General features: G+C 38.4%; 2 protein-coding genes across 3 annotated transcripts; both read left to right on the top strand.

The window, feature by feature from the left end:
* Positions 1-6,512: 6,512 nt before the first annotated feature.
* LOC122005097 (metal tolerance protein 1-like) lies at positions 6,513-9,957 on the top strand. 2 transcript variants are annotated; one of them, XM_042560016.1, is made up of 2 exons: positions 6,513-6,633; positions 8,282-9,957. In XM_042560016.1, the coding sequence occupies exon 2, from the start codon at positions 8,282-8,284 to the stop codon at positions 9,509-9,511; it is 1,230 nt and encodes a 409-aa protein (XP_042415950.1). In that variant the 5' UTR covers positions 6,513-6,633; the 3' UTR covers positions 9,512-9,957. The 2 variants fall into 2 exon arrangements, with proteins under 2 accessions (XP_042415950.1, XP_042415951.1); XM_042560017.1 differs by lacking the exon at positions 6,513-6,633 and adding an exon at positions 6,657-6,705.
* A 372-nt stretch (positions 9,958-10,329) lies between these two features.
* Positions 10,330-11,160, top strand: LOC122005099 (lipid phosphate phosphatase gamma-like). The gene is made up of 2 exons (XM_042560018.1): positions 10,330-10,866; positions 10,933-11,160. Exons 1-2 carry the CDS (start codon positions 10,393-10,395, stop codon positions 11,137-11,139), a joined length of 681 nt encoding a protein of 226 aa, XP_042415952.1. The 5' UTR covers positions 10,330-10,392; the 3' UTR covers positions 11,140-11,160.
* The last annotated feature ends 900 nt before the right edge of the window (positions 11,161-12,060 follow it).

The following is a 12,060-nucleotide window of genomic DNA, read 5'->3' as shown; positions in this document are numbered from 1 at the left end:
GAACTCGAACTCAACCAACCCCAACCTGACCCAGAAAACCTGAAAAATCGATTCAAAATGATTTTTTTTTTTACTATTTTCCTATAATTCTTTACTTTTATCTCAATACTATATCATTATCATACTAACATTGATATTAATATATATAAAAACATCTTAATTTTCAAAATAAAATTTAATTTAACCCAAAAGACCCACTAAACCCTATATTTGGATCAACCCAAATCCAACCCAACCAAACTTGAAATTTTTCAACCCGAAAATGCTCCAACTCGAATCCGACCCGACCCCAAAAATTCCCTACTTGAACCTGATTTTTTTTAGTCAACTTGGGTTAGGTCATCGGGTCAAGTTCATTTTTGACACCCCTAGCTCCGAGTCTCCCCTCAAGTATTCAGCTACTTTTGATCTATTCTAGACCTCTCCGTAAGTATTTGATCACTCTTGCCTTTAGTCAAGGTCATCTCATATGACACCATTTGTTATGTCTATGAAAATTTAGATATCTTCATTGGTCCTGTCCGGAATCTGAGTCAGACGGAGGCCAGTGAAGATGGTGCTGGTGTTGACGAAGTGGCGACTTTGACGCACCCGGTGTATACACGTCCGAAAAGCAAACCCCCATGTGGAACTCCCTGATCTATAGTATAAGGACTAGTAGTGTTAGTATTAACACTAGTACCAATTATGAGATGATTGTAAAGGGCTCATTTTGTATCATATATCATTATTAATAAAAGGCAAAGTTGGTTATTATATTTATTTCAATTCAGTGTCAATTGAATAAGTATAATAATGTCCTTGGGTAGTAGGTTCTTATCTACAGTATATTAATTGGTTGAATTGATAGTGAGATATTATAAAGAACACTACTCTTAACTGTTCCTAGTCGAACATTAATATACAAGGACAATATTAATGTGTTGAGACTAGTATGTAGGTCAACGGATGACTTGATCTCATAAGTCATGGATATGAGATATCAGGTTGACACATGGGTATATATTAGAGAATATATACTGAATGACCCGCCATGAGAATGTTTCATGGATCGTTATATGAGTGTCATAAACATTCTCATGTGACTATTGGTATGAATAGTCCTTAGACCTGAAGTCGCTACGGTTCTCTAATAAGGAGTTGTGTACTTTGGTATCGGCAAACGTTACTTGTAACAAGGTGGACAATAAAGTCGGTCACTGGGTATACAATGAATTATGTAGAGGGATGTGAGTGATGTGGATGTGATCTATCCCTTCTATATGACGGAAGCGATATCTGTGGGCCCCTTGATTAGTAGGACACAAGAAAGCATGACCATGCACAAATGAGTCAATATGAGATATTGAACTTATTTGATTGAGTGTGTCTGTTTAAAGATCAAGAAACACAAAGGTTGATAAGAGGATGATACGGTGTATGCCTCATTGATCAACCTAGATATCAAGGATAGAGGGACAAAGTCATACAAGATAATAGTCACGAGCAGGTTAGGTCGGATCTCGACTTTCTTGTCACTTGGGTAGCAATGATGCCTTGCTAGATGCCACTCATTGCTTTGACTTGGGTCTTACCCCTTATCCTTAGGCTTCCACTTGTCTTTGCTCTGATACCACTGTAAGGAACTAGATGCGCTAAACACGTAAACACGCAACGGAAAAACACTAGTTCCTCCAGAAGATCTATGCGAAGGGAAAGAAAAATTACTACATATACTAAGTTTTCTAACATGATAGTATTATACCTTTGTAGCGTGCTCACGGACTCCCGACAGCTCGGATCACAGCACGATCTCACATTCGCGCCTCTACGGTATCCACACGAACAAGCGTTCGTTTGTCTCACAAACTTACAAATGGAGATAGGTTGTGCTCGCAACCTTGAGAATGGATTTCAGCCAAGAGAGGAGAAGTGCAAGGAGAATGAAGAACTAAGCCAAAATGAAGAGAAAAACACTCAAGTATTTTCATCCAATGAAAACACTTAATTAGCATTAATAGCCTTAATGAGCATTTACACTCCATTAAGGACCACACACTTGTAACTCCTCATTTCAAATTCAATTTTTAAAATTGAATCAAATGAATCATTAAATTTCAAAATTCAATGAATATCTCATTAATCCTCACTTGAGTCTAACTCAAGTCTCTTCACTTGAGTTTAACTCAAGTCTAATTCACTTGAGTCTAACTCAAGTCTAATTCAATCGAGTCTTACTTAATTAATCTCATACAATTCAAATTCAATGAATTACATTTCATTAATTTGAATTGACTCCTTGAGTCTAGTTTGAATTGGAATTAATCCAACAATTAGATCCAATTGAATCTAACTCAATAAGTCCAATTCGGATAAAACTTAATCCAATGATTCATCATATGAACTCATCTCCAAATCTACTTGTTCTTTGTGTGTGACTCAATAGGTTCTCGTAACGTTGACAATGTATCTAAATCAATATTTAGATACATAAGCAATGAGTGACATCTAACAAGGCATCATTGCTACCCAAGTGATGAGAAAGTCGAGATCCGACCTAACTTGTCCGTGAATATTATCTTGTATGACTTTGTCCCTCTATCCTTGATATCTAGGTTGATCAATGAGGTATAGACCGTATCATCCTCTTATCAACCTTTATATTTCTTGATCTCTAAGTAAACACACTCAATCAAATAAGTTCAATATCTCATATTGACTCATTTGCGCATGGTCATGCTTTCTTGTGTCTTACTAATTAAGGGGCTCACAGATATCGCTTCCGTCATATGGAAGGGATAGATCCCATCTACATCACTCACATCCCTGTGCATAATTTATTGCATACCCAGCGATCGACTTTATTGTCCACCTTGTTACAGGTGACGTTTGCCGATATCAAGTACACAACTCCTTATGTAGGGAACCGTAGCGACTTCAGGTTTAAGGACTATTCATACCAATAGTCACATGAGAATGTTTATGACACTCATATAACGATCCATGAAATATTCTCATGACAGATCATTCAGTATATATTCTCTAATATATACCCATGTGTCAACCTGATATCTCATATCCATGACTTGTGAGATTAAGTTATCCGTTGACCTACATGCTAGTCTCAATGCATTAATATTGTCCTTGTATATTAATGCTTGAATAGGAATAGTTTAGAGTAGTGTTCTATATATATATCTACATATATTACTATCAATTCAACTAATTGATATGTTGTAGATAAGAACCTACTATCCAAGAACATTATTATACTTATTCAATCGGTACTGAACTGAAATAAATATAATAATCAATTTTGTCTTTTATTAATAATGATATATGATACAAAATATGCCTTTTACAATCATCTCATAATTGGTACTAGGGCTAACACTAATAATCTCCCACTAGCACTAGCACTCATATATGTAATTTAATTTTCGAAATTTAAATTTAAAATGAGAGGTTTTCAAATGTGTCATTAATGGAGAGTGAATGATCATTAAGACTCATTAATAGAATTAATGTACATTAAATGTTTTTATTGGATGAAAATACTTAAGCCATTTTTCCTCTCATTTTTTGTAACTTCTTCATTGTCTTCTTCCTCTCCTCTCCTCTTGGTCGAAACCTTCTCAAGGTTGCTAGCACAACCTTAGGTGGTTTCATCTCCACCTTGTGAGTTTGTGAGACAAACGAACGCTTGTTCGTGTGGATACCGTAGAGGCACGAACGTGAGATTATACTGTGATCCGAGCTATTGGGAGTTCGTGAGCACACTACAGAGGTATAATACTATCATGTTAGAAAACTTAGCATATGTAGTAATTACTCTTTTCTTTCGTATGGATCTTCTGGAGGAACTAGTATTTTTCCGCTGCGCGTTTGCGTGTTTAGCACATCTAGTTCCTTATAAGTAGTACATAAACTCTACACACACTCAGACAAGCACCCGGAGCATTAGAGACAGGAAACTAGGGAAAAAGTGCCCGACGCAGGCCCTCCGACGCTCAAGTCAGGTCTTTTTTCTCTAGAAGAACAGTGTACGATGGGAAAAGAATTATTAAAGATAAGTGCGTATGTGTCATACCTGGCTAAGGAAGAGGACCTCCCTTTTTATATGACACTGCGTACCTTCAGAGCCTGTCTGTTGTCAGAGAATGTCGGGTGTCAAGGCCTGTCGGGTGAGAGAGGATGTACGATGGCCTCCTATTAGTGGAAGGAAGGTTCCATTCGCATGTGATAGCAGACCATTGGAATATTCCCTGACGTATAACAGTTATTCTCTAACAGGAGGTTACGATTCCCTGATATTGTTGTCTCTTAGCGCTTTTCGTCCCGCCCGGATTTAGCTACAGACAGCTTAGGATGACCGTTCAGATGTATCACTCTACTTGAGTCTTGATGAGGAGAATGAGCTGTAGTGAGGGACTCATCTTTCACGCCTTGATCGCTAAAGGGCCGGCCGGGAGTTGTCTTAGTGTAAGTACCAGGCTTGGCTACACGACCCGAGTTGGGGAAGTCCAATCAGTCGGGGGCAGGTCAAGAACTAGTACGAGCTCCATCTTATGTCTCAGATCTAGAGGACCTGCCCTGGCTGTGACCGTCCAAGAAATATGCGGCTAATGATGTGAGACAGTCCAACTCCCTCTTTTTCTTGACTGTTGACTGCCACGTCTCCTTGACCTTTGACCGCTATATCATTTTGACCTTTGACTGTCACGTCACTTCGTCCCCTTGACTATTGATCACTACATCTTCTTAACTTTTGATTGTTCGATCTTTTTAAATTCAACCTTTATATATCGTATCATTCGTATTGTCTGCTTTTGATTTAATCCCTTATTACTTCATCGAATGTAAAAGCCCATGAAGATATTTTTATTTTTTAAATCTATAACTTTTTTCTGTCAAATTTTAATTGTATTCTCACCAAATCCTACTTTGAGTAAACTGAGCGCAAGACTCAAAGGATATATTCCTCCTTTGCCCAAGGGCATGCAAACTACGATGCTTCATTCCTCTGGAGTATATATTTTCTTTGTTCGTTACTTCCTCTTGTCCAATGTTTAATGTAACATGCTTTGCACTCATCCGTTAGTACCATATAAACCCAACCACCGACATTTAAAGAAAATGTCATCTGACACAAATTCAAACTTTTTAGGACCATTAAGTATTTTCGGCCCTATAATGTAATTTAGGCTAAAGCTTTAGTGGGCTTAAATAGATGGATAGAGCCCATAAAAAAAATCTAGTTGTAGAAAAGATACTGAAGCTCATATTCATTAACCGTCCGGCACGTTAAAATAAAACGGTAAATTGACTATGTAACTGAAGTTTTGAAATACCTAAATAAGTTATCCAAATTTTAAAATTATTAAATCATATAATTAATTTTATTTTTACTTGTGGCAATTAATAAACAATTAATCAATTAATTTCGACATTGTTCATCAAAATATAATAATTTTCTAATCGATTATTACAGTGTAACAATCGATTAAAAAAATCTAATTTATATTAAAAAAATTGACACTCGGAAATGATGCTTAAAGATATGAATATAATTAGGAGAATTAGATAAATAAAAAAACTGTTTGATGTTTGAGATCTTGTATATAATAAAACAAACTATACGAATACATAGAATTTAATTTTATGTCATTCTAAATTCTCTAATTCCATCAATTAGTTTTGGTTAAAATGAATTGATAAACTTAAAAGTTTGGAATGACTTGAAATTAATTTTTATATGTTCGTATAATTCTTTTTATTATATTTATGTTTTTAAATATCAACTTAATACTATACTCTTATTTCCAATCAATTTAAATTTATTACGGTAATGGACCAAATGACGCCTTTGAAATTATGAATGTCAATTAAATAGTGATTTAGCCGAGGGTGGCTTAGGCTGTGAGGAGTTCGGATCTTGTCTCCTCTATCCCACTCGTCGATCGGATGGGTCATATCACATGTCAAGAATATCGTGCACTTCACCAGAATGTCTCATACATTTTAAGGGTGCCACAATTGTTCGATTAATAAAGGAACACGGGACACTGGAGTTCGGAACAGACGATCCGAACTCCACCAGGAGCGGCTGAGCCCGGTAGGGCTCATACACGTGGACTGAGAATTCTACCTAAATATTTTAAAATAAAAAACTAAAAATATTGAGTCAAGCTCGTGCTGACTCGGGTTTGACTGAACTGGGTTGGTGCCAGGTGGCTACACTGAAATAAACTTAAACTGGGTAGAGGTTCAGGGTTATATTATAAGAAAATGGTGAGTTAACAAATTGGATGCGTCGGTCACGGGTTGAGGCACAGATGGTTCCCACCTGAACTGCCTCATCTAAACGACAAACGTAGTACAAACCCAAGTTGTTACCTCGAACACAAGTGGGCTGTTGTTCTCCGTGGACTCCTCCCTGTGGCTCCATTCAAGCGCGGTAGGACTTGGGCGATGATCCTAGTGCGGCTTATATTTTGTTATCTCTAGCCCAACCCGAGTTCAGAATCAGTTTTCGACGGGCGTACGAAACCAGTCTCCTATCTCTTTCGCTCCGCTCTCCACCTCTCAATTCGTTCCACAAGGGGGGAAGCAACGACGCCGGAGACTATTCCCATCTCTTCTGATTTTCATAAGGTAACTGATATTCGCATCGTTGGTTCCAATTTGTTTTGCTTTCTCTGGTGCTTAAATGATTTTAAGATTTTGGTACGCTTAGTTTAAGTTTTACCTTTTTCTGATTTATTGCAGCAGCAATGATTTGTTAAGGAAACTCACTACCGCTTTTTTTTTATATAATGTGTATAAGTATACATTTTGATCTTCTTCTCAATTCTGGGAGTCTGAGAAATCTGCGATGTTTTTATATTCTATTTATTTATTTATATTATTTTTGTGTCTGCTATTGTCATGATTAGTTGAAATCTGTTCTTCCACGTTTTGAATTTCGTCTTTGGTCCAAATATGTGAATGCTTTAATTGGTGTGATTAGGGTTTTTGCGTTCACTCTAAAATCTCTGTGGTCCATTGGAAGGTTACAGCTTGATTTTGTTGTTAGAAATGCCATCGTCTGTTCGTTTTCAAGATAATAGGGACAGAAAATGGATTCGAATATTTCGTTACATAGGATAAACTGTGGTTCTTTAGCATTTGCCACGGCAAATCACGTGGTCTACGGACTCTTGCAGAAGAATTAGGGTTTATTCTTTGATACGGAATTGAAGCAGTAAATTGATGGAATGCTTTCGCCTTTTATTCTGCCTGGAGAACACTTTCTTTTCAGTTACCTCGTTGCGTAGGATGGTGAATCCTGTAATGTAACGTCCAGGATCTTTGCCACTCTTAAATTAACTTTCCCATGTTATTGAATAAAACAGTTTTATTTGAAATATAAAACACTTTTCCTTTGACCGATCCTGTCTAATTCTGCTTCAATTTGATATGATCGTTTCACAGCGGAAGATAGCGTGTTTGTTGCATAAGCCGAATCTTCCATTTTATCTTAGGTCCATTTTGTTTTTGGTCCATGCAATCGATTAAAATTACTGAACGAAATTCTAAGATGCTGTGTAGGTAAATATCTTATGTTGTTCCTTCTGCTAAAAGTTATTTTTCAAGTAGATTGGTAGGTAATGTTACAAGCCCATGAAGGGGTGAAAACTGTTTAGAAGAATATCTGAAAGAGAGAAGACTTTTGAGTTGCAAGTTTTCTCCTTTTATTAATATGATGTTACATTTATGCTCGTCTTTCTCACCGTTGATGCAATTGAACTGGAATTCCCTGCATCATAAACTTAACCAGAAACAAAATGACCCATAGTCCCACAACAGAGATATTAGTATGACAATGTTGACTTTGGTGTTCTGCTATTTGATTGCAAGAAATGATGGGTTTTTTTCCCATCCATTCTATATTCATGCTAAGGCTTCTTACCTTATTTGAATTTGAATGTACTTCTGTCAATTTCCTTATATACTTATGAAGTTGTGATGTTTCAGCATTGACCATCAAGTTTACTATGACATATACGGCAAATTCAGTTGTTATTTTTTATGTTACAGTTGAGGTTGAAGTAGAATTTAGTTGAATTATTCCTTTATAATGCCTGCTTATTGTTCTGGGTTGTACTCTTGATGTCACTTCTGTTGTTGAGTCATGCTATGGGGAAAATCTAGTCACTGTATATATCTTGTGAAGCACTAATTAGAAGCCATAGTGCCGAACTAATTAGAAGCTCTATGTTGATAAAACAGAGAGTTGCTGACATCTATTTTTGTGTTTCAGATGGAGAAAAGTTCTCATGGGTCTCATATTATTGAATTAGACATGGATTTGCCCCCTGTTGTTTCTAGTATCGATGGAAATAAGATTTGTGGGGGTGCTTGTGATTTCTCTGACTCTAGAAACAGTTCCAAAGATGCCACCGAAAGATCTGCGTCTATGAAGAAACTTTTAATGGTTGTCATCCTTTGTGTAATATTTATGAGCGTAGAAGTAGCTGGAGGCGTTGCAGCAAACAGTCTTGCGATCCTTACTGATGCTGCTCATCTCCTTTCTGATGTTGCTGCTTTTGCTATCTCCCTGTTCTCACTCTGGGCATCAGGCTGGGAGGCAACACCTCAGCAATCATATGGGTTTTTCCGTGTAGAGATCCTTGGAGCGCTGGTCTCTATTCAAATGATATGGCTCCTGGCAGGTATATTGGTTTACGAAGCTATTGCTAGAATTATACATGACAACGGTGAGGTCCAAGGCAAGCTGATGTTTGCTGTTGCTGCATTTGGCTTATTAGTCAATATCATAATGGCGGTCATGCTCGGTCATGAGCATGGACATGGTGGGCACAGTCATGGGCATGGTAAACATGATCACAGTCATAAGGATGATGACCATGACCACTCCCAGCATGATGATCACCATGCTCATCATCATAAACACAGCGCTGGGCATGATCATGGTCACGGTGTTACAATCACCAACCATCATCATCATACCGACGAGGAGCAGCTGAAGGATGAGCATGTTCCTCTTCTGCAACATTCTTCAGATGAGAATTCTTGTGTCCGGAAGAAGCAACGAAACATCAATGTCCACAGTGCTTATCTACATGTTATTGGAGACTCGATCCAAAGTGTTGGAGTCATGATTGGAGGTGCCATCATCTGGTACAAACCCGAGTGGAAGATCATTGATCTCATATGTACGCTGATCTTTTCTGTGGTCGTGTTGTTGACTACAGTGAAGATGCTAAGGAATATACTGGAGGTCCTTATGGAAAGCACTCCTCGAGAGATAGATGCCACCAAGCTCGAGAAAGGTCTCTGTGAGATGGATGGCGTGGTAGCCATTCACGAACTCCACATATGGGCAATCACTGTCGGGAAGATTCTTCTTGCATGCCATGTTACAATCACTCAAGAAGTGGATGCTGATGTTGTGCTCGATCAGGTTATAGGATACATCAGGAGGGAGCACAACATAAGTCATGTGACCATCCAGATAGAGAGACAATAGGTTCAGCATGTCAGGTAGAATAATAACCATCTGTGGCTTGAATACATACCCCTATTGCATCTGTTTAAGAAGTTATCAGCTTATAGTCTATGCTCCAGTTGGTGTTCTAATCACTTGTGGACACTGCAGAAGTTGACAGCTTACAAATTAAACCAGGAGATGGTTTCGTTCTGAATGATATTTGTACATTGTCTGCAATTCGTGGATTTAGGTTATGATTCCTCTTAGCCAGGCATATATGTTCATTTGGCTGTTACAGTTTCTTTATAGTCCTCTTTCTTATGAATAGGTTAAGTCTACTGCATGTACAGCATATGCATATTAATCAGTTAACATTTGGCATGCCGCTGAATGAAGTCAATTTGTAGTCTTGTGAGAATTGACCATTTGTAGCCTGAAATCTTTATCAAGGTGTGTTCCACTGTTGCCTTAGAATTCCCCGTGAATTGCCCAGCGAAGTGTGTGATTCCTGTAATTATTTTGATTTGCAAGTTTGGCGAGGCTGGTAAGAAGAGAAGATTTCGTGCCCTGCCTCTGTCTCAGATCAATTTGTCTCACTTAAAATAATGGTTATTGATGATCTCTTCTTTTTTTTTTAATATTTTTTCCTAATGGTATGATCCACTTTTGCAAACTTGATAATTTTTGAAAATCAAGAAAGCCAGAAGAGCCTTTTCTTACGGATCAAAAAGACCGTTCCATTTTTGACGATACGACAGTGGAAATTGAGGCCAATCGTTGAACACATGGAACATCGACCGTCCATTTGGACTGTTCCCAACGAACAGGGCAACCACCAACTGCATGGACGAGGGACCTTCAGTGGAGCAATTCATCGAGCACCTTCCTCCTCCGATCCACCGACGCTCCCATTCCGAGAGATGGACGAGGGACCTTCAGTGGCGGCTCTGAAGGCGGTGACGCTGACCCATGTTCGCTACCGGCGGGGCGACTCCTTAGGGCACTTCCTGGCATGGGTCTCCCTCATCCCGGTCTTCATCAGCCTCGGCGGCTTCGTCTCCCACTTCATCTTCCGGCGGGAACTACAGGGCGTCTGTTTCGCCTTTGGCCTCATCCTTTCCCAACTCCTCAACGAGCTCATCAAGTCCTCCATCCAGCAGTCGCGTCCCTCCGCGATGTGCGCCATCCTCGAGGTCTGCGACTCCCATGGCTGGCCCTCCAGCCACTCCCAGTATATGTTCTTCTTTGCTTCCTACTTTACCCTCCTCTGCCTCCTCAATGGCGCCGGCTTCTCCTCCCCTCGATCCAGGCGTCTCCTCGCCCTCCTTCCCTGGCCGGCTGCCTTACTCACCCTCTACTCCCGTGTTTATCTCGGCTATCACACCATTGCCCAGGTATGACTCCCGCTGTTGCTTCTTCATCACTGAGATCCACTCAAGATTTAAATTTTCACGTGTTAGGTCATCGCTGGAGCGACTCTTGGATTGGCGCTTGGTGCCGGGTGGTTTTGGATAGTGAACAATATGCTCGTGGAATACTTTCCGGCAATCGAAGAGAGCGCAGCTGGGAGGTTCCTTTACCTAAAGGACTCGTCGCACATCCCGGACGTGCTACACTTTGAATACAACAATGTCAGGGCTGCCAGGAAGAAATTGGCTAAAGATTGAAAGCGATTCTTCGTAAGTTATTAGACCTAGCTTTTACGTCTTCTTTTCTTTTGTCTGGCAATAATTTTTGGAGGTATTTGTAGTAAAAATTCTGACTTCATATCTTCCAATATTCTTATGAAATGTTGCTTAATATAATTTCAGTAATAATAAAAATGTAACAGAGTAGTCAAGATGAATGAACAAAAATTTCTATAAGAGTTTGATGTATCTTGCATTATTATTCAACAAGAAAGGAATATTAATAAAGATATTATTAGTAGCATAAAGAATAGCTAGTCGAAGTAGATACATGCTTCTAGAGTCTTATTAACCGTGATGAACATGTGCCTCCCTAGGCTAAAGGGAAAATTTTATAAATTATGATTACTTTATCTTTTTGAGTGCTGCGATACTTTATGTATTAAAGTGTCGGATTGTTTGGAAGAAACATAGACAAGAATTAAATTGGTAGAGGACACATTGCTAAGGGGACTAACTGATTTGATGTCTTGATTCTTATCATCTGATTATGAGGTTTGATTCATACAGGCAAATTCATTTGTGGGATTGTTTTGAGAAATTTTCTCATAATTCTCACTAGTTTGATACTTGCCCGTAAGTTGCTTGTTCCTATGATATTCTTGTTTTGACCATTTTGAGATTATACCTATGTAATAATTGTAATGAACTAATTAATATGTAAAACTCTTAATACCTAGGGTAGTCTCTAAAGTAAACTTAAACAAGGTTAAGAACACCCAGAGTAAAATAACATGTAAATACTAGATTGAAATAAGAAAGTGATAATGGTGAAAACTTTAAGTCAATCATGTGATTTGTGTTGAAAATATAAACTAGAATTAAAGTTATGTGCATGAATATTGGAAGATTCATGAATGACTCTTTGGATAATGCATGTACTTTATTTAATATTGATTC

This window comes from Zingiber officinale, chromosome 7B (assembly GCF_018446385.1).
Source record: "Zingiber officinale cultivar Zhangliang chromosome 7B, Zo_v1.1, whole genome shotgun sequence".
In the NCBI taxonomy this organism is placed as follows: domain Eukaryota; kingdom Viridiplantae; phylum Streptophyta; class Magnoliopsida; order Zingiberales; family Zingiberaceae; genus Zingiber; species Zingiber officinale.
This window is presented reverse-complemented; position numbering and strand designations above follow the sequence as displayed.

What these genes read in the sequence shown, in the direction of transcription:
- LOC122005097 (XM_042560016.1), top strand. Translation starts at nt 8,282, where the DNA reads ATGGAGAAAAGTTCTCATGGGTCTCATATTATTGAATTAGACATGGAT.
- LOC122005099 (XM_042560018.1), top strand. Translation starts at nt 10,393, where the DNA reads ATGGACGAGGGACCTTCAGTGGCGGCTCTGAAGGCGGTGACGCTGACC. An exon ending in GCTATCACACCATTGCCCAG is followed by an intron (nt 10,867 to 10,932) that starts GTATGACTCCCG and finishes TTCACGTGTTAG; the next exon opens with GTCATCGCTGGAGCGACTCT.